This window comes from Myodes glareolus, chromosome 2, assembly GCF_982192425.1.
Source record: "Myodes glareolus chromosome 2, mMyoGla1.1, whole genome shotgun sequence".
NCBI lineage: Eukaryota > Metazoa > Chordata > Mammalia > Rodentia > Cricetidae > Myodes > Myodes glareolus.
In genome coordinates, this window is record NC_142027.1 from 79419142 (window position 1) to 79441990 (window position 22849).

Consider the following 22849-nt stretch of genomic DNA (forward strand, 5'->3'; position numbering starts at 1 on the left):
CTCTAAAGTTTTCCTTTAGTTCCTTTTCACAGTTGGAAATTTACTGGGGTGGGATCTTGCCAGGAGGTCACCACCCCCTTTATTCCCTTTCCTAATCTGTTCCTCTCCTTGACTACAGGACTCAGCTCCAGTCCACTTCTGCTTCTTTTCTCCTCAAATATTTTCCCTTGTTCAGCATGCTCCTTTTCATTATACATCTTCATTAGAGCTACCACTTATGACCACACAACAGAGTCTACACTAGGATGTTTAGTGATTTCCTCTGCTAAGGCAATTAATCCAAAACTCTTCACTTTAGCCTCAGGAAACTTTTAGAGCAAGGGCAAAAAGCAGCCAGAAATATCATCAAAATATCAGAAGAATGATTTCTACACAACATACTAAAATTCTTCTCCTCTGAAACCTCTTAAGTTGTCCCCACAGTTCAAATCGCTCTTAGGGGCACTGTCTTCCATGTTCCTATTGGGATGGTCCATTAAGAGCAGCATTGAAAACATTCCACTGCTTTCCTAATGCAAACTCCCAAAGTCCAAATTCCTTTAAATAAAAGCATATCTGGGGCTTTCACACCAATACCCCAGTGTCATGATTTGAAAGAAAATGGCCTCCAAAGGGAGTGGCACTTTTAGGATGTATGGCCTTGTTGAAGTAGGTGTGGTCTTGTTGGAGGAAGTGTGTCACTGTGGAGGTGGGCTTTGGGGTCTCATATATGCTAAAGCTGTGCCAAGTGAGGCAGACCACTTCCTGTTGCCTGCCTATTAGGATGGAGGGCTTTCAGCTCCAGTACCATATCTGCCTGCACAACACTATGTTCCACTACGATAATAATGGACTAAACCTTTGAGCTGTAAGCAAGACACCACAATTAAGTTTTTCTTTTTACGAGGTGCCATGGTCATGGTGTCTCTTCACAGTAATAGAAACTCAAAGACACCCAGTCCCTAGAACCAACTTCTGCCTTAGTTAGGGTTTCTAAAGCTGTGAAGAAACCATGATCATGGCAACTTATAAAGGAAAACATTTAATTATGGTGGCTCGCTTACAGTTCAGATGTTTAGTCCATTACCGTCCTGGTGGAAAGCAAGGCAACATGCAGGCACACGTGGTGCTGCAGCTGAGAGTCCTTACGCCTTGATCCAAAGGCAACAGGAAATGAACTGAGACACTGGGTGTGGGTTGAGCATATGTGAGACCTCAAAGTCCACCCCTACACTGACATACTTCCTCCAACAAGGCCACACCTACCCCAACAAAGCCACAGCTCCTGATAGAATGGCACTATCCCTTTGGGTGTGATTTTCCAACCACCACAGCATCCTTACGGATTCTGGAAGCTGAACTAGTTTCAGAGCCTGCATTAAGAACAGTTACAGTACTGCATATTCAGCAAGTACCTGTAAGGAAGATGGGTTCTCTATCTGCGAAGTGTTTAGGAACTTTAAAGAAATGTAAGTTTTATTAGACATATGAAAATGTATCTACAATTATGTCTTAATTCTTACATATTTGTGCTGGTTGGTTTTTTTTTCTTTTGTCAACTTGACACAAACTGAGACATATCTGGGAATCTCAATTGAGAAAATGCCTCCTAAGACTGGCCTGTAGGCAAGTCTGCCAAGCATTTCCTTGATCAATGGTGGATGTGGGAAGGCCCAGATCGTGGTGGGTGGTGTCCCCCTTATCAGGTGGTCCTGGGGTGTATAAGAAAGCGGGCTTGGGTGTGGTGTGAGGAGAAAACCAGTAAGCAGCAGTACTCCTTCACTGCTAGGTTCCTGCCCGAGTTCCCGCCACACTGGACTATGACCTCAGAGTTGTGAAAGGCAATGAACCTGTCCTCCCCAAGCTGCTTTTGGTCATGGTGTTTGTCACAGCACAGAAACCCCAAGACAATATCTTACTACCCATATGGAGATGATTAAAAGAGAAATAATATAGTATATATTTTGAGATTTTATGTGTTAAGTACCACAGGAGGCTCACTGTGGGCACAATTTTCTTTAGTCTACACTACCTCTTCTAATGTGGCGTCTGCTACACATTTTAAGGATAAGAAAACTAAGTATAGTATTGGAAGAAGACCATGTGCTCTGAAGTGTTGTCTAAGAAAATTCAAGTGGCCTGTTTCTAGGATTTAGGTTTCTAACTGCTACATTATCTAACGTCTTGGCAGACAGAAAAGCAGGAAGGCTCCCACAGAAATGAACCTCTTCAAGCATGTTGTTAAGTTTCTAGGAAGGAACAGGGAAAAGTCAGTAAATGGCACAAAAGAGCCCCTTTCTGTTCTGCTTCACTGACACCACGAGCCTGTCGTCACACCTACGACATCTGCCCTAAGACTACTGGAATTAAACGTTTCTGTGCGGACCAAAGCTGTGAATGCAGACTCATGTCTACTAGGATGTGAAGACACTACTAATTTCTAGTACGGTCAGCTGCTTAGCAATCACAACCCTGCTGGTTTTACACGTTGCAATGCTGACCGATGCTCACGACCACTCCCCGCTGTGTCTGAGACGACAACTAGAGGCGCAGCAGTTCACCCTGTCTGCGGATACTAAAAGGGTCACAGTGGAGCATCTTATGCCAGACAAAATGAGACAGTTCTGCCAGTTTCTCCATGATTTTCATGGAAACCCCTCCCTCTGCAGATTTCTGGGGTTTCTTTATAATTCAACAAGGTAAACTGGAAAAAGACAATCAAACAACACATACTGCCTTTGTTGGATTTGTTTTGTGCTTTGTTTTTTTCTTCTGTTCTTATTTTCCCTGACAATTTCATACATGTATTTAATGTATTTTGATGATACATTTCTCCCCTCATGGATTTGACATACACAAAATCACTTCAAATCCTTAAAAGATAAAATATTCTTTAGGTTTTGACTGTTAAAATATTCAAAGTATAGTTGGTTTGCTGTTATATAGAAATAGTTATTTTTAATAATATTGACTTTATACCCTAGAAGTCTGCCAATAATTATTTATAGATTTTTGTGATAAACTTTGAAAAATATCAACAAAATTGACATAAATTAAATTCCAAAAAGGAAACATCAACAAAACTGATAATAAAGTAAATCTAAAGGGCATATTCTTTAAATACAGAACTTACAAGTATAGACCCAAGCACAATGAAACAGAAAATATGAACAGTTGTAGCTATTAAAGAAATTCAATTTCTTTTTTTTAATATTTTTTAAATATTTTTATCCTGTCTGTATGTGTGTCTGTGCAGGCCAGAAGAGGGCGCCAGATCCCATTACAGATGGTTGTGAGCCACCACGTGGTTGTGTTCTTAACCTCTGAGCCATCTCCCCAGTGCCCCCCCACCCTTCTTTTTTTAAGGTTTCTTTATTATGTACACAGTGTTCTGCCTGCATGTATGCCTGCAGGCCAGAAGAGGGCTCCAGATCTCACTGCAGATGGTTGTGAGCCACCATGTGGTTGCTGAGAATTGAATTCACGACCTTTGGAAGAGCAAGCAGTGCTCTTAATCTCTGAGCCATCTCTCCAGTCCCAAGAAATTCAATTTCTTATAGAACAAAATTCTAAATCTAGTAGTGAATTCCAGCACATATTAGTATCCCACTTGTGAAGTCAAAACATACATTTATCGATTATAAATAAAACATTACCATTACTGTAGGGTGGCAGGTTGGTCCCAGGCTCTGCATCCAAATGATATAGAAGAGGTCAAAACCAGTGCACCGAGCTCTCAGGCCCAGTGCGGTTCCTGTCTCAGCAGAGGAGCCCTCAGCACACACCAGCACAGTGACTGCGCGAGGGGAATTCTGGGTGCTTGTGAAGACGCTCAGAGAAAAGGAGTCTAGAGACCTCAGTTTCTTTAAAACATGGAATTGTTCTTGGAATTTGTTTTGTGCTTCTCCCGGGTGTATCAGATAGCAGTGAGTTTACTTCAGATTACTGATTATTGCTTGCTATTGCTATTCAATTAAATGCTTAAGTTAAGCCTTATATGCCTCTGTGGAAAAACATGGTTTTGCCATGTACAGCTTGTCCCTGTGACTGTACACAGTTTGAAGTCATGAGAACTTTACTCATGTGAGCTCTCTTAGCCCTCAGGGTATGAACTGTCTGAGGCTCTGGATAAAGTTGGTTATTGCAGAAGACTTTAGTCTGCTTCATTGATCAGCTCCATTCTCCCAGGTCCCACCACCTCCAGAGCAGAGACACCGTGTGACTTTCAGGAACTTCAGAGAGCATAACTCAGATTAAGGGTAAAACCTGTGGGCTGTCCAGACTGCCCTTTCCAAAGTCTGTAAGAGCAGGACTTGGCAGACCTTGGTGTGACCTTGCACGACATCAGTCCTGTGGAAGTCACACCAGATCGCTTGCAAAAAGCTATCCATTTTTAATTTCTGCTATGATCTTTTTGAAAAGGAAGAAAGGGAATTTCAAAGAAAAGTAGTTTAAGCTTAAAAAAAATGATCTCATGAAAGGCTCTTTAGACATTTTAAAGCAGGCCCGAAACTGGATGTGGTGGTGGTGACTCACCAGAGAAGGCTGTCCTCTTGAGGTTAAGTCTGGGAGCCTCTGGTGTGCAGCAGCAGAGGTTCAGCAGCCTCTAGAAAGGGCTTACTTTTGTTTAAAAAGATTCCTCTGGAAATGCCTCAGGCAATTCGGCTATAAATCCAGGTGCGCAGATAGCGGATCTGGGAACTTGGGCGATGCGCTGAGTGACGGCTTTAACAGTCAAGCCTTTGTGAGCTTTGCTAACACAAAATGATTTCTGACTCAGGAAAGTTTAAGTGAAAGAGTAATATCACCATTGTTTTCTCCTGGAAGTCTTATTTTTTCTGACTTTATTAGAAGGAATATATGCACACTGAGAGAAATCTACAGCCTACAGCAGACACTGCAAATAGAAGGGGGAGTCAGGTCCTACAGCAGGACACTGTGAGCACCAGCAGCCACACTCCTGCAATGTCTCCATACTGGACATTAAACAGTAGTTCATTGCATTGACATTTCCCTACAGTGTGGTATCTGTCATGGCTACAAAGTTCATTCACTGTATAGAAGAACCATAACGTAACCAACTGTGAGCTATGGGGCTATTCTGGTTCCTCTCAGTTTTTAAGTATTAAAAACATTGCCATGGGCATCCAAATCTGTAACACTTGGCACTCAGGCTTGACTGCCTACCTGTTAGAGTTCTGCATGCCACGCCTCAGGAGTGCAAGCACTTAGCAAGAATCATTGCCAGATTGTCTCCAAGATGGGCCATAAACCTTTTCTCTAAAACCCACAAGGCTCTGACACCAAAAGGATTGCTATCCAAATAATATAGTGCCAAAGAAAATATCAAGGTTTGGTATCAAACCTTAACTGAGAGCAAAATTCGACCTGAGCCACAGCAAGCTTTAAATAGTTTTTATTAACCTGCATGTGACGTTTGGTTAGGGAGGCTGCTGAGTTCACCTGGGACGACTGTGCAGCACACAGTCCATGGCTAATGTCCTCACATTATCAACAGTATGCGATTGCGCTCAGGAGCCATCTCTCTGTAACTGTCCACTCAGAGCCTCGTCTTCAGTCTGGACACTGCCGTTTTCATCTCCAGATGCTCTGACATTTTCTTTCCTAGCTCTCGTCAATATAGTCAATCTTCCTTGTGATTTCTCGAGCATATGGAATAAACTATCACTGTGATAGTTTGAATGCAATTGGCTCCCATAAGCTCATAGGGAGTGGCACTACTAGGAGGTGTGGCCTTGTTGGAGTGGGTATGGCCTTGTTAGAGGAAGTGCATCTCTGTGGGGTGGGCTTTGAGGTTTCCTATAGCCAGGGTACCGCCTAGAGTCTCAGTAGACTTCTTGTTACCTGCAAGATGTAGAACTCTCAGCTACTCCTCCAGCACCACATCTCTCTGCATGCTGCCATGCTTCCCACCATGATTGATGGTAATGGAACGAACCTCTGAAACTGTACGCAGGCCACACCTTAAATTTTTTTTTCATAAAAAAATTTAGTTATGTACAATGGCTGAAAATTCTTTTTGCATTGTTATTCTCAGGAGTCTTGGACACAGCCTTTGCTGACTGGTAGGAATGTTAGGCCATTCATTACAACAGATCTGGGAAAGAGGTAAAGACCAGGCCAGTGACAGCTATGGTTGTCTACACAGTTCAGCCCCCAGCAAGTGACAGCTATGGCTGTCTACACACAGCCCAGCCCCTGGCAAGTGACAGCTATGGCTGTCTACACAGTTCAGCCCCCAGCAAGTGACAGCTATGGCTGTCTACACACAGCCCAGCCCCTGGCAAATCCTGTCTACACACAGCCCAGGCCCCGGGCCATATTACCCGCTTTGCTTTAAAACCACCAGTGTCTCCTATCAGCAAACATGTTGTCACTGCTCCTTCCTTACCAGTTTCCACATTTACACCACCCCACACCATCTTACTATGTTGCTCAGGCTGGTCTCAAACTCCAGGATCCTTCCTGTCTCAGCTTTCCCAGTAGCTGGGCCTACATGCACGTGGCTGGCACTGTGCCTGGCCCCTCCACTCCCTTCCTCAGACCCTTTCTGCATGCTCTTCTGTTGCTACACATGTTTTGTCAACATGGCTCCTATCTTTGGACCCTTCCGAGATGCGCTTAAGGGTTCTATCTGTAGATATGTCTATTCCCTGCTGCTCAAACTGAGTTTCTCACCTTCCAACATTCTATTCGCCTCTCATACCAACTGTGTGCCGAAGACAATTTGAAACACAGTGTCTGCTATACACTTCATGGTTGTATCTTCCAGCTCTCTTGCTGGCTAAGCTAAACTGCTAGTGACAACTATGGTCTTGTTGTTTGCCAGTATGAGCTACAGGTGAGCTCGGTTGCTAACCTAACATACATGAAGCTCTGGGTTTGTTCCCCAGCACCATATAAAACTGGTCGCAGTGACACTTGGAAGGTAGGGGTGGGAAGAAGGTTCAGGTCAGTCTGGGCCAGATGAGACTTTGTCACAAGCAATAAAAACAAAATGAAACAAAGCTATAAACCAATGTATACTAGTGCTGGTTTAGAAGAAAATGGTGCCCAAAGGAAGCAGCACTATTAGTAGGTGTGGCCTGAGAGGAAGTAAGCCACCGTGGGGGTGGGCTTTGAGGTCTCTTTTGCTCAAGTTTCCCTCAGTGTAATTGTCAGTCAACTTCCTGTTACCTGCAAGATGCAGCACTCTCAACTCCAGCACCACATCTGCCTGCACGCTGCCATGCTCCTCATCATGATGATAATGGACTGGAATCTTTGAAACGGTAAGGAAGCCACCCCAATTAAATGTTTTCTTTATAAGAGTTGCCAAGGTCACGGTGTCTTTTCACAGCAATAGAAAACCTTAACTAAGACAGTTATAGTACCAAGAAAGACAACTGGCCCAAAGTAGGTGTATGTTAAATACTGGCTGGAGTATTGGTTACTTAGTACCATCCATCCATCCATCCATCCATCATTCATGTGCGTGTGCGCATGCACACACGCGCACAGTCACACACACACACACACACACACACACACACACACGATCATTGGAAAACAGACAACTCTGTTAACAAAGTTGCATTTATACTAGAATCACTGATCATCCCTATGTTTTCTGAGTCATATAAATGTTCAATTGATTTATAAAGTTTCATTTAGAAGAAATTCTTGAGAAATGCCATTATTACTAAACACTGAGATCTCATTTTTAATATACATATCTTCATTTTAATTTTTTATAGAAGAGTTAATATTCTTTAAAAATGGACTTCTGACTTTAAAAAACAAGCTTCTGATTTTATTAAACAGCAAGGTGATTTATACTTCCACAGTACTGTGGGAATTCAAAATACATTGCAATGTGCAAAGTATAGAGAACACAATATCATTTACTGAATAATTATTTGGAGGTAACAAATTCTGCCCACTAACACTGTTGTGAATTCATTCTCCAAGATAAGATGTGTTCTCAGATGTGTGCAGTGCTGAGGAACTGAGCCCAAACTCAATACAAGGGGAAGCTTGTGTCTTCTCCCCCGTGAGGTACACAGTCATCTTCCTATCAGTAAATGGGAAACTTTTATTTAGATGCCTGGTGTCTCTACAGTGGAGGCTGATTTTGAACAACATATTATAAAACTCTTAAAGAATATCTAATTTTTTGAAAATTTAAAAGAATCAACAACTTGAATGTGTCTGGTATGTGATACCTGCTGCTAGCTTACTATCTGCTCTGGAGAATGTCAGACCTGGGCTGTGGAGACAGTTCTGTGGGTATAAAAAGAAGAGTGTGCCTGTGTCTGAATCCCTGAGTCTGAATCCCAAGCCCACATAAAACCTGGACAGGAAGTTCGAGTATCTGTGATCCTGGTAACCCTATGATGAGGCGGATGACCGAGACAGGCAGATCCCTGCGAGCTCACCAGCAGCCGGCCTGTGCACACAGGGAATAAAGCACAGAGACAGAGTCCAGAGAAAGGGCGTGGGTCAATGCCCAGGTTGTTCTCTGCTTCCTGTGTGCACCATACTGACACAGACAAGGGGAACACACATGCCACAAATACATTAAGAAAAACGGAGAAACACCGTGGGTCGGGGTGGGCGCCACCGGGAGGAGAGAACAGGTGGTGAAGAGAAGTGAGTCATGGAGGGGCCGAGGGGTGCATGCGCTGTGGAAAGAGGTGGAGCTGGAGACATGACAGCAGTGACGGGCATGAGAGGCAGACTGTGCTCCATACTGTTGCCCAGCAAGGTCAGTGGGGCATCCGGGAGCTTAAGTACCTGCAGATTCAGACACCAAACAAGCTGCTCAGCCACAGGATCACTCGAGTTTAGGAAAATGATGCAGGCCTGAGATGAAGAATGGTCTACATTTTAAATTGGGCCTCCTTGAAGGACCACCATGTTCCATAAAGCTGCTGAGGGCCACATGTGTGTCAACAGCTCTGATATGGCTCGGTTCAGATTGATGTCTAAGGACCGTGTTATTACCTAATGACATGCAGATAGATGTTCATGGCCTGTCCCTTGGTGGTGTCTGGGTCTGGGCTGCCAGAGGGCCATGTCTGGGTCCGAGGTCCTGCTACAGCCAGGTTCTGAGTTGATGTCCATGGCCCATGTTACACCGAAAGTCGGGCAGAGGTCCCTGGCCTGCACTGCTGCCTGAAGTCATGTTGATGTTGGTGGGCCATGCTGTCACTGGGGGCCATACTGATGTGAGTGTGGCCTGAGCTGCCAAGGTGATGTCAGGTTTGTGCTGCTACAGAGGGCCATGTCTGGGTCCGAAGTCTTACTGTGGCCTGAATCCATGCTGATCTCTATGGTTCCTGCTACATCAGAGGGTCTGGTCTGGGTCCATGGCCCTACTGTAACTGGGAGCACTGTTTGTGGTCTGTGCTCAGGCCAGAAACCATGCCCCTCAGACCACAGAGAGCAAAGAAGCTACTTGACAGTGAGAAAGAAGAACATGGAAGACTTCCGTGACAACCCCACCTCCACTCCAGCCCGTCCCCCAAAATAGTAACAGCCTAAACAAGAAGCCATCGAAGAGAACTCTTAAAAATGGTGACAGGATGCTCAAATGTCCTTTTCCACCTTAGATGGCTTCCAGCAGGGGCGGGGGAGAGGAAGCACTCAGCTCTATTGTAAGGGGCAGGCCACCGAGAGTATATAGAGTATATAGATAACATGAATTGGACTTATTTTTGCTAGGGGAGGTCAGACACAAGGGGGGGGGGTGAACAGGGATGGACTGGGAAGCAAATGTGAGAGGGGTATGATGTGAAATCTCTAAAGAACCAATAAAAATATTATTTGGGGGGGGAAGAAAAGCAGAACAGAATAAAAATTACTAAGAGACAAAAGATTAAGAGAAACAGGACTCTGAACTTTGTTAATAATGTTTGAGAGCTAGCAAATCTTTTTTCTTTGAATTTGTACTTAAAAATGAAGATAAATTCAAGAGTCATTTTATAAAATTTAAGAGTGAGTTCACCCCATCGAATGCTTAACAGTGCCGATGAAGGTATTATTTGTTACTTTGACTCTAATAAATGGATAAACTAAGATGACCTGAGATTATTTGATATTAATATAAATGAATAAACATAAAGAGATGCTGAGTACTTCAACTGAATTAGCTTCTCTTGTGCATTCTATTTGTGCACGGAGAGAACAGGAGTGAGACAGGCCAGCCAGGACGACCTTGGCCCTGAGATCTCCCGATGTCCATACATCTGAGACTAAGGGACAAACTCATTTGGATACTTCTCTTGGTTATATAGGATTGAATCCTTATTCTAGGAGAGAACAGCTGTTCTGGGGAAATAACTCCTGCTATGGTCATGTTAATTTGCTAGAAGACAACTAACATGCAGACTGGATTGGCTGTATATGTTGGCTGACATGAAGTTAGGTAAGGATGGCAGGAGACAACACTTGACCAGCCAGGACCACAGGTGTATGTGTGTGTGTGTGGGGGGGTAGTGTTGCATGAAGCTGAGTTGGAGTCAGAAGTTGAAGAGTTAAATATCAGCTATCATGTTTCCTAAAACGATAAAACAAAAACCTATTTGACAGGATGGTGTTCCAAGGGCAATGAGATATTCCAAACACTGTACAGAGAGAAGCTGGTGAAAGCCGAGTGGCCCCAGCATGCTCTCTAGACAGACTTAAGCAGGATGGACAGACCTTCAGAGGGAACTAAAGCATCAAAGTAAAACTCCCACCACACTAGGGAATTGATAGTTACTACTTACAGACTCTTATGATCACAAATGTGAAAGAGTCATATGATGTGGAGGACCAGCAAGCGGGCCGAGCAATGTGTGTGCATCTCTTTTATTGTCAAAATTACCAGGCAGTTTCCTGGCAGGGTGGAGGGAGGTGGGCACTCCTAAAAACACAAGTTCAAACACTAGCTCTCCCGTCTGAGTTACATCTAGTTCCTTCAGTTGTTAAATCAGGGCTACCTTACCTCATGCAGCTGGTGTGAAGCTAAACAATACAAGTATCTGATATAGTTCATATCAACCCTTTTCCTTGCAGACTACCAGTTATTATGTAGAAGGGCCCTATCTGCCACAAAGATAGAACAGTCACAGGGAGAAATGCTATTAACATGGATGTCTAGATTTTAAAGTAGTCACCTTTCTGACATGCACTGAGGAGTTTTTTCTCTTCCAATGTCTGAGGCACGGAGATGTAGACGTGGGTAATGAATGTATTGCAAATGGTTTCAGAACTTATCATGCACTTAGATTTTTTATTATAGAGAACACTAAGCTGACTTTAAAATTTATAACGAGGCTTTCAATGAAAATGAGGGGGACAGGGAGGAAGAGCCCCATTTTTTTCACTATTAAACTACAGAATGTGTTTCCATCATGACTTTAAGTTGGGGGTCATGTAACCAACCCAGGCCAAGGCAGTTACAGGACAAGTCCGTCACAACCTTCAGGACACTTGTTGCAGGTAACTGAGAGGTAAGCAGGGTCCCCCAATTGTAAGCAGGTAACAGAGACACAAGCACGGTCCCCCAATTGTAAGCAGGTAACTGAGAGACAAAAGCAGGGTTCCCTCAATTGTAAGCAGGATTTTAAGATGTTTGCTTTGTTCCTTTTAGTTTTGTAAGATTTGAAACCTGGGATGCTGATGTAGACAGAGTAGCCGTTTTCACAGTACACACCATGTGATGCCCTGGAACGCCTGTTTCCCATTCAAGCAGCAAAACCCAGCACACTTTCCATCCTAAGCTTAGGAGCTACAGCTGCCGTGGCAGCTCTTTGCAAAGAGTACTGAGAAACTGAATTTACACCAGATGGACTGGCGGTAACAAGGGCTTTTACTGTTCTTTTCAGTGGAATCTTTTTGGTCAAACTGTAACTAGCTAGTACTGTATTTACATAAAGGGTCTCTCTTCCTGACAGATATATTTTTCTACTCATAGACAACCAGCAAATTCATTACTCGTTTCAAAAAACTGTAGTGAGCCGAGCGGTGGTGGTGCATGCCTTTAATCAAACCCTTGGGAAAAGGAGGCAGAGGCAGGTGAATCTCTGTGAGCTTTTGGCCAGCCTGGTCTACAGAGAGAGTTCCAGACATTCAGGGTTACATAGAGAAATCCTGTCTTGAAAAACCAAATTAAAACCAGCACACACACACACAGAAAGAAAGCAGGAGTAGACTAGTCAAATGTTAGAAATAAAAGCAAATCTGAAGGACTCACATAACTTTGCAGCCCAATTTCCTACAGAGGGACAGAACCAAGAAACTGTTTAGAGTGTGAGCTAAGCAACTTTTTACTAAGGTACAAAGACCATTCAACGACTAGGAACATGCAAAAGAGTAAGTCCCACTCCTGGTTCATGGCCTGTATGCAAAGTCAATCAAAAATGCATCAGGGGCTTCTGGTGCTTGAGAGTGGTGAGCAGAGGCTGGGTTCCAAGAGAGATGGCGACCTGTGAGGGAGGTGGCACTCATGAGGGAGCTCTTCACCTCTAGATACAGCCATGCTCACGTCCAAGGCACGCCCTCTTCTGTTGAGAGCAGAGGTTTGTTCTCCACCCGTTCTTCCTCTTACCTTTGCATCTAAACTTGCCTATCTTATTCCCCTCCCATTTCGCCTTGCAGGGGCAGCTAACATCATCTCCCATGATTTTTTACATTTGATTCAGGTACACTCATTTTCTGTTCTTCCGGCATGGTTCATCTATGTTTGTCAAGCAGCAAGAATACAAATAATCGGCCTTTGTCCCTGGATCCTAGCAAAGAGCTCCTTAAAATCTGGAACTGGGGCTCAGCAGTTAAGAGCACTAACTGCTCTTCCAGAGGACCCAGGTTCAATTCCCAGCACCCACAGGATGGCTCACAACCTTCTGTAATTCCATTTGCAAAAAATCCAATGCCCTCTTTCTGGCCCCCTTGGACTCTGCATGTATGTGGTACACAGACATACACATAAGCAAAACACACAAATACACAAAGTAAAAATAAATAAATCCAAACAACAAACAAAAAAACCAATCCCACTTTTAAATCTTCTCTGGAAGAAGAACACTCTCTTTTCTTTTTGGTTTTTCAAGGCAGAGTTTCTCTGTGTAACAGCCCTGGCTCCTGGTTGTCCTGGAACTCACTCTGTTACCAGGCTGGCCTTGAACTCACAGAGATCCGCCTGCCTCTGCCTCCCAAGTGCTGGGATAAAGGGCTGCGCTACCACCACCCAGCCAAGAAGATCACTTTCTATACGCCAATGAGATGACTGGAGCTGGGGACCCCTGTATAGTTTGGGGATGAGGGCTTGTTGTCGAGAAGATTAAGTTATGGGTCGAGGTTTAAAACTTTCAGTTCTATCCCTCCACCTCCAGGGGCAGCGAGAAGTTTATGAAATGAACACGATGCACCAAGTTCTTTAAGAAACATGCACAGAGCATACAAGCAGCTCCTTGTCCATCACCAGCTCTGAGAGAGCAGTGATGCCACACCCTTGCCAGCAGGTGCTCGTCAGTATCGGCATATGTCGCCTGTCCTCGCTGACTTGCTACTCTGTCAAAGGTCCCCGATGGGGCAGAAGACATTTCATCAGCTTGTGACAAGCTGATGGGGCAGGGCAGAGCAGACAGGCTCTTCAAATGCTCAACACGACTGAACAGGAGACGCCACACATTTCATTTCTATCAGGTAAAGTGGAGATGTGTGGGATCTGACAACGTAGGTCAGGCATAGCAGACTGACAAGAAAAGCAAAGGTCACGTGAGCAGCGAACCGGTCCTACCTGTGAGGTTACCCGGCCTTTCTTGTCTTCTGAAGGGTTCTCACTGAGTTTGCCCGCTTTACTGCTCGAGCTGCATTTGTAACAGATCCATCTCGTTTGACCCTCAATTTCCAGGGTGCATTCTTTGCTTTGTAGACAGAACGAATGATACAAATGGCCGCAGCTACAAAATGAAGACAAACAATTTGTTCTTTCCTTAGCATAAAGCCCATAAACACGAAGAGTGACAGGGTAGGGTGGTGCACTTGTGTATGGTAAAGAAAGATCCCGAAGGAACTGGTGTCTGGCTGCACAGGGACGAGAAGTCTCAAGCTGTGAGTGGGCATGCCTCCATAGTTCTCTGCCTGCAGAAGCTGAGCTCAGTAGGTGCTCAGTCCCAAACCATAGCTTTCTAACAATTGTTTCCGGTAGCTTTTTAAAAAGTAATTGGGGAAAACCATCACAATTACTTGAGTGGCTTGGTAAAAACACAAGTGCCCTCATCATGTTCAAGGAAGGTTTGAAACATGGACACAAATGCCAGGCTCTGAAGCTCCTAAGAAGGCATCCCGGGCTGGCTGCTGCTGATGCCTCTCTGTGCTCAACCCTGGATCCCTTTTTCTAACCAGAAACACAGGCTGAGTGTGGAAGGCGATCCTCTTCTCTTCGATCGCCTACTTTCTCTTCTTGGTGCTGTTTCTTTCCATACAGAACCTGTTTCTCCTACTCTTGCCTTTCCTCACCTAGCCCTGCTCCTTTAGTTATCAAACCTTCAAAACACCATGGGCTCCTGACTCCCAGGTGTATGCCGCCAGACAGTTCCCTTAGCCCTATGCTCCTGTCTCCCTGCGAACTCTACCCTGGGTGTCTGAGAGGGTCTTAAGCCCCTGACTTCCATCAACTCCACTGCATTGCACATCTTCCTCTACCCTTCCATCTCTCAGGAGCAGCGACTGCGCTCTCCCAGCTCCTCAGCGGAACTCTGGAGTCCTCCTTACTGTTTCTGCTTGCACATAAGGAGTGCATCTATCAGTAAATCCTGTTGGTTCTGCCCCACATGATACCCAGGGTTCTCACTTCTTAGTTCTTTGCTACCGACTGCACTGGGCCATCTCTCAAGCAGGCTACTGAAGTAGCCTTACTGGTCATTTTGTGTTCTTCCTCGGCCCACCCAAGTCCATTCTCAAAACAGCAACCACTGACACCTGGCATATCACTCCATCCTCAAAACTTCCCAGTGCCTTCTCAGAAAAAATGTCCAGCTTGGACAAGAACCCAGTTCTGTCCAGTTGGTCTCTGTTGTCCCTCGGGCATTCTCTCTTGTCAATTTCCTCTTCACTCTGTCCAGACCTCCTGTGCCACCCACTCACTGCCCCTCATGCCTGACATGAAGGGTGCTGCCCGACGGCCTCCCCATCCCTAACCCCTGGCTGAACACACGCCCTACAAACCAGATAGCCACTTCCTTATGTTTTAAAATCACTCAAACATAATTTAAACAGGGGGCGTTCCCTATCTGCTCTTTATAAATTAGTAGCTACCAGTATCCTTTTTCCTCTATACTGTTTTACCTTATTAATGTAATAAGCAGCTACATTTTTATTAGGTTTCAAAGCTGTCATTAAAAAGTTATTTCGACAGTGAGGTGTTTCTAACTGTGCTATACAAAACACCCAGTCCCCCAAACCTCTGCAAACCTCTCCCCGCATGTTTCATTCTTTTATTTCATAGTTATCACCACTTCATATTCCACTCGTGTGCTGGTGCTTTCCTTATCCTGAGGACTAGATCTGGCACACAGCACTGTCTTTGTTAGGGTTTCCACTGCTGTAATAAAACACCATGACTGCGATGGTTTGAATGGAAATGACCCTCACAGGCTCATATATATGGATGCTTGGTCCCCAGGTGGTAGAACTGTTCGGGAAGGATTAGGAGGTGTGGCCTTGAAGGAGGCCTGCCACTGGGAGTGGGTTTTGAGGTTTCAAAAGCTCATACCATTCCCAGTTAGCTCTCTCTGCCCTGAGCTTGTGGATGAAGATGTGGGCCTTCAGCTACTGCTCCAGAACCATGCCTGCCTTCCGTCTCCTGCCCTGCTCACCCAGGAGTCACCCGCTGAAACTGTAAGCCCCCAATAAATTCTTTCTTCTAAAAGGTGCCTTGGCTGTAGTGTCCTTTCATAGCAATAAAAAGATAGCTAGGACAATGACCAAAAGCAGCCTGGGGAGGAAGGGTTTCTTTCAGCTCACAACTCACAGGTCACATCTATCACTCAGGTGAGAAAAGGCAGGAACCCCAAGGCAAGAACTGAAGCAGAAGCCATGGAAAAATACTACCTACTGGCTTGCTTCTCATGGCCTGCTCAGCCTGCTTTCTTTTATTAATTCATTTTCTTATGCGTATGGGTATTTTGCCTGGATGCCTGATACCCATGGAGGCTAGAGGAGGATATCAGATCCCCCAGAATTGGAGTTACTGATGGTTGTGAGCTGCCATGTGGTACAGAGAACTGAACCCAACAGCCAGTGCTCTTAACCACTGAGCCGTCTCTCCAGCCCCAAGCCTGTTTCCTTATAGAACTCAGTATCACCTGCTCAAGGGTGGTACCATTTACACCGGTCTGGGTCCTCACAGAAACAATCATCAATTAAGGCCTAGAGGCCAGGCTTGTGGAGGCATTTTCTCCATTAGGTTCCTTCTAATTAGTTTGTGTTAAACTGACAAGACAGAACTAACGAACCAATCAGGATAAGTAGGTTCTCAATAACCGACTTTTGAAGGACTGGGTTCTTGGTCTCTGAGAACACTGTCCTCACTCATCTCAGACCTGCCAGCTCTCCTGCACAGCGGGCACGGACAAAAACACTCACTCATGCCAGGCACTCGGTGACTGATTACAAAACCTCAAGATTGTAGTTACTACTACTATCTCAATCTACAAATAAGGAAGCTAAGATATAATAAGATAAAATCAACTTGTCCAAAGTCTGAGCTAGCACATGTTTAATCAGTATGCTTGACTTGAGTATCTGCGAGTACTTGGACAAACTCTCTTTGGTCCTGAGACTAACCTCGCCATGTATCACTTGTGTATGAGTATCTCCTCTCCTGGTATTGCTGTGCTGCTGACCCCTAAGCATCTATTTCCAGAGTCAGCATGGCTTTAGATTTCTGATGGAAGTATGACTATTAGATAACCCTACCCAGAATCCAGCAGCTCCCTCAAGCCTAAGATCTGCAGACACCATTATTGCTTTCCCAAATCCTCCTCAACAAGGGCACCATGCTCATCCAGCTTCTCAGGTCAAAGACCTAGTTTTCACTTCCACATCCAATGCACCAGCAAGCTGGCCACACCTTTCAGAGCCCACTCTGAATCCAAACGGCTTTCCACATATCCACCTGTCTCTCATTCTGCTCAAGGTCACCCCTGAGAGATAAAGTCCCTTATCTTGCTTTCTTGACGTAGCACTGTTCTCTGGTACACACTTCATCCTCCCATTCTACTGCCTTGTGTTTATTTTCCATCTTAACTCTGAATATACAGGATATATATAGTGTCTGGGACCCTCAATCCCCCACACAAACACTCCCACAAAGACTGGAAGGGCCACGGGGCAGGAACTCTTGCCTATTTTCTCTGCGGCTTGAATAGCTGACTGTGTGGTCACATGGACAGGTGCTTGGCTGCTTCTACCACACACGTACACAGGTCTCGGCTGTTAATATCCCTACCTCTTACCTAAAGACAATGATTTCGTCGGCCATTTCTTGGCGTCTTTTGTACTGCTGTAAACATATAGAACAGTAGTCCTGTTTGGGATTGAGTCCTCTGGAGACCGAAGCCCTCAGGTTACACAGTGACCAGTGGAGGTCTTGGTTCAGAAGGCTGGTTGTTGTTTCCAGCAAGGTCTACAGAAGGTCAAACAACAGGAAAGGTTAAAACAAACAGCAGGGATTAATGAACAACACAGCGGAAGCTGGAGCATGCTATAGAGAAGATGAGATGACCCGACATCTCAAGTGGGAATCGCTCACGCACAGTGATGACGAATGTGCACATTAAAATGTTCAAATCTGTCACTAGCTCCTAAGAAATGTGTGCTCTGCCCTTCTGTGGCTCAGTTCAGCCCTGATGGCTTCCAGATGATTTGATATGCCCAAATCTATTTTGTGCATTTACAACTTCTCTCTGCACGGCCAGACAGTGGCGATAAGAACAGCCCCGATACCTGGCCTCGGCCGGAAGCTGCTGCACAGCAGTGTTTCAAGTAACAATCCACTGGGAAGATGATGGCCATGACTCAGTGCTCATTTCCCCTGGGCAGAGGTCTCGTTTTCTGATCGCACTTAAAAGTCACTTGAAGCTGCTCAAGTTCCTGCCATCTGTCACTAAGACGTCTTCACAGCTAACATGTCAGGTCACTTTCAGGTCGCCTGTGCTTGTGAGGTGCTTTCACCATAGCAGTCCTCAGCCCTCACACAGGTCACTGACAGACCTGGGCGCAGCCCACCTCCGTGCTATCCAGTTCGGCTCTTCAGCTTCACCTGTTAGTGCCCACCTTGCGCTTCTCTGTCCTGGAGGCGCTATCAGCCTCAGCCTCCTCTCTTCCTCTGTGACTCCCCAGCTGGGCTCAGCTTTCCTCCCACTCTCAGGGCCCGGGTCTGGGGGGCAATGGGCCTCCCCATACATCTGTGGCCAACATTTCAGAACAACTCTGCCTCTTAGTTCTTCTTTTGCTTCTCCTAAACTCTGAACAAAAGTGGACAGTGTATTTAACACAGTAGCTGGCACTTCAGACTGTTCCTAAGGAGATGCGTGCAGTGGCTGACACACTAGCTGGCACTTCAGACTGTTCCTAAGGAGAGACGTGTGCGTGGCTGACACACTAGCTGGCACTTCAGACTGTTGCTAAGAGGTGTGCAGCACCAGGCCAGTGCTGCATCTTAACAGCCTTAAGCAATCTTGACGTTAGAGAAGAATAATGACGATTTCTAGTTGGCAGCAGCAATGTTTCAGAATACTTAAATGAACATTCATTTAGTTTTACTTTGCTATTTTCTATATTTCTCTGACTCCTTTTATGAGCTAAAGAATTTTTAATTAATCATTTCCCAGAGAGTTTATCATATAATAAAATATCGGTCTGATTGCCAATGAATCATAAAATAAGATGCATTTCAATATTCTGTGTGTACAGGGGCACACACACACAAGTGTATAAATTAGTTTACAGGGAGCTTAAAAGTAGGGAAAGAAACATATATATCTTAATCTACGTTATTTTTACTAAGATGCAATTCTCAAAGACAAAAAATATTCGAGCAGAAGGAAAGAAAAGAATAGAAAAGAAAAGCATAAGTTTTTTCTATCTTTAGACAAACGTGGACGCAAGCAGCTCACTCACTTGCTCATAGTTAAAGGTGTCCAACATCCCCAGAATAAGGCCCTGAATTTCTCCAAGTTTTCCTTTTCCATAAATTGGGTCCTGATTGAAAAGAAAAGAAATTGTTATGATTCATGGGATTTTAACATCACATTAAGGGCTTGTTATGGCTGGCTGTTGTCATCTTCTGCAAAAGCATCTCACTCTAGCTCAGGCTTGGAGGTGGCCCAGGCTGGTGCCGGACTTACAGGAACGGGCTGCCATGGCAGCCTAGGTACTAACAGTCATGACACACTCGGTCTTCCAGGAACCCTCCCCAGAAGGTGCTTCACTTGTTTCTCTTGGGACCTCTCAAATACTTTGGAAAATAAAATGGAGGTGACCCAAGTCCCTTCTGTAAACAGCTTTTTGCAAGTCCAAACATTTTATCACTACTTCTTCTCTCAGAAGTTTCTGGGTATCAAACACCGAAGTTCTCTGAGTTCTTATGTATCCACGGCATGAAAACCAGTGTTATCTAAGAATACCAGAATAGGTACAACAATTTCTCGGTGTTCACACTGCTGCCTCTTCATTAAAAGTAGCTAAATTCTCCCAGTTTTAGAGACAGACAGCTTTCAGCATCTTTTCATAATAAAGTCATTTATGACAAATCACAACTATTTAGAAACCCATGTTCTCTCTATTATTTTTCATAGTAGGTATGCCAAGCCACTTAGTGTAGGTGGACCAAAAACTCTTCAAAAACCTCCAAACTGCAATCCGCTGTCCAGAGACTGCTGACTCTGGCAGCCACTCCTTCAGCCTTGCTTCTGGAGAGGATGAAAGAGGTTGTATTTCTCAGCATATACAATTAGTCACTTCACATCTACTTTTTACTTCATGTCATACAGTGAATGCATTCTGACATTATCAAATATTTCTGGAAACTACAGAATAGGAATCATGTTAAAATACCATTGTTTACCTAATCATTCTAAGCCGTTATGTCCAGGGTCTCCTCTTCCCCAGCCCCATTAACTAGTACCACGGTTGATGACTCTAATCTTGGTTTCAATCTTTGATTCCTTCTTAGGAGGACATCTCCAGAAAGGGAATTACAAACTAGAGGACAGTGTTATGGCTACAGGTATATACTATGTTGACAAATTGCTCTATCTAAAACATATCACGTGATTTTTCCATTTTCAAAAATTCTGTGCCCCCTTAATCTTTGACTAGATTGATATTACAATTTTAGGAATTGCTCACAAACGAGGCCTGTCAAAGATCCCTGTAACGGTGGCGGTCACTAACAAGTCCAGCTTATATCTCAGATGTGTGCTCTGGAAAGACAACTTATACCACACATCCACCAGACAACTTCATCTTTTCATTTTCCTTCCTTCATTTCATTGATCTATTTAATGTCTAGTGTCCTTATTTAATTATTTTTGTCCTTATTAATTATGTATTAATTATATTTTATTATATTTATATTTAATTATATATTATTAATTATTTTGTCCTTATTAATTATGTTCTAGTAAAGTTCCAATTAGATACACTAATTTCTTAGCCACAGTGTCTATCGATAGCACAATACTATAAACATCTGATTTCTATTCTAATCTGCCCATCGATATGCTAAGATATTAAAAGTTCTGGAGTTTGAAGAGAGACTAAAGAATAAAGAGGATCTTTTTCTCTTCTTCTTCAAGACAGGGTTTCTCTGTGTAGCTCTGGCAGTCCTGGAACTCACTCTATAGACCAGACTGCCTTGAACCCACAGAGATCCACCTACCTCTGCCTCCCAAGTGCTGGGATTAAAGGCATGTGCCACCATTGCCCAGAAGATAAAGATGTCTTAAAGGTTAAGTTCATAGAAAAAGGAGACATCTTTATAGGTCATTTCTATATTTACTTCAACATACATAATTTAAAAGGGAAACCAGGAAACTGTTCATGCTGGGGCAGCACATGAATTATAGAATTCGAGGTGAGCACAGGCTTCAAGGACAGTGTACAGCAGCCACCAGATCTCATTCTGTAACATCCAGCTAGTTCTCATAAAATAGCTGCTGATGTTTCTCTGTATGCTGCCATTAACTGTGCAGGAAGACACACTTGGTGTCACATACAATTTCAAAAGCTCACTGGCAAAAGATGTGATCTCCACTTACCCTACTGGTGACTAGAACTTTGTGGGGGTGGAGGCAGAGAGGCATGGGGGCACATGTGCAGAGACCAGGGACGACTTTACGGACCTGACTTTAACCCTGTACATTTACACAGGTTCTAGAGTTGTCAAGGTTATTAAGTTTCTTTCCCCCTGCCCCACCCAGGATGTCGCTGACTTAAGAGGTCGAATAAGGGTTCCTTAAAAGCTTCCTACTTATCAACCATTAGGCTCCTAGAGACGCTGTATAATTCAGGCCCCGGGTATCACTTTGAATAAATAAATATGCACCAGTCAAGACAATCTGACATTTCTCAGCATATGACCATCTCTTCTGAAAAAAGTAACTTAGTTCAGTTATATGTGGGCAATTATGTGCCTAAATAACTCCCCTCCCGACTTTCTCTCTGGGGACTGCAAGATTAATATGAACATGAAAAATGCATCAACCCATGCTACATAGAGTAGGAAGCCAGAGATACGAAGCTAGAAGATGCAGGAGCAGTAATTGGGGCCAGCTCAGAACGGGACCTTCCTCTCAGACACGGGAGGCTGTGAAGGACACTCAGCTAAGTCATCTGTGCGGCAATGCTAGGAGACAGGTGTGTTCTGGGGGTGTAATCACTCCCTCTTGCACAAGCCCTTGCCATATGATTACATACACTATGAGGTCTTCACAGTAGACCTGACACAAGGCATCTAGACCTGGGAGCTACAGAATAGCAATCTTTTATAAAGGAGTCTACGAGGTCAACTAGGAAAAATCACTGGAACCAATGAGGGAGTACACAAAAGCAAAGCCAAGATCTGATTATGATCATACGGAATTCAGTTTCTTTCTAATGCCAACAGCACACAGTTCACAGTGGCACCTAAAAGAGAACTGTCTAGCTACATACTATCTACACATAAATATATGGTAGATATGAGGAAAGCACAACTGATCAAGGACTTTATCAGGGACTAAATATAGAGAAACACTTCAAACCCACAGACAAGAGAGACAGACACCTGAAAAAGTGGGCAAAAGTTCTGGAATAGACATCTTGCTAATAAAGACAAACAGCTTAAGGAATATACTTAGTATGTTATGGGGAAACCGCTAATTTAAAAAGAAGATGTGTTCCAGGTCCAGGTCAGCCCTGCACATCTTACAGTGCGGCCCAGCCTGGTAAGTCTTACCTTGCCCAACCCTCAGATCTAGCCCAGGTTTCACAATCAGTGCCCAGCCTAATCTGGTGAGCCTTGCCTGCATCACCACAACCTCTGGGCTTGGGCCAGGATGCAGTTTTTGCTGCCAGTGCAGCCTCCCTGTGCACACCTGACCTCATCCCTTCTGCCCAGCCTCCAGACACAGCTGCCCTACGCCCTGCTGCCGCTCTCCCACTCTTCTGTGTAGACTGAGGCTAAGCAACGGAGATGTGCTAGCTGCTCAGGACAGTGGCAGCAGACAGTCCTTAAAATGGATGGTGTTTCCTGCATGAAACACCGCGAACACAGGAATCCAAACAAGTCTCTCACGAGAGCTCTTGTGGGCACACTTCATGTCATCTGCATAAG

At 44.4% G+C, this 22849-nt stretch overlaps 1 protein-coding gene across 6 annotated transcripts in view; it reads right to left on the reverse strand.

Moving 5' to 3' along the window:
• Vps8 (VPS8 subunit of CORVET complex) overlaps positions 1-22849 on the reverse strand; it is a 212800-nt gene that overhangs the window by 33862 nt on the left and 156089 nt on the right. For all 6 annotated transcript variants that reach the window (XM_087902093.1, XM_087902102.1, XM_087902095.1 and 3 more), the window contains 3 exons: positions 19153-19233; positions 17487-17656; positions 13766-13928 (listed from right to left, as the gene is read on the reverse strand). In XM_087902093.1, coding sequence (XP_087758219.1) covers positions 13766-13928; positions 17487-17656; positions 19153-19233 — 414 coding nt within the window. The remainder of the gene's footprint in view (positions 1-13765; positions 13929-17486; positions 17657-19152; positions 19234-22849) is intronic.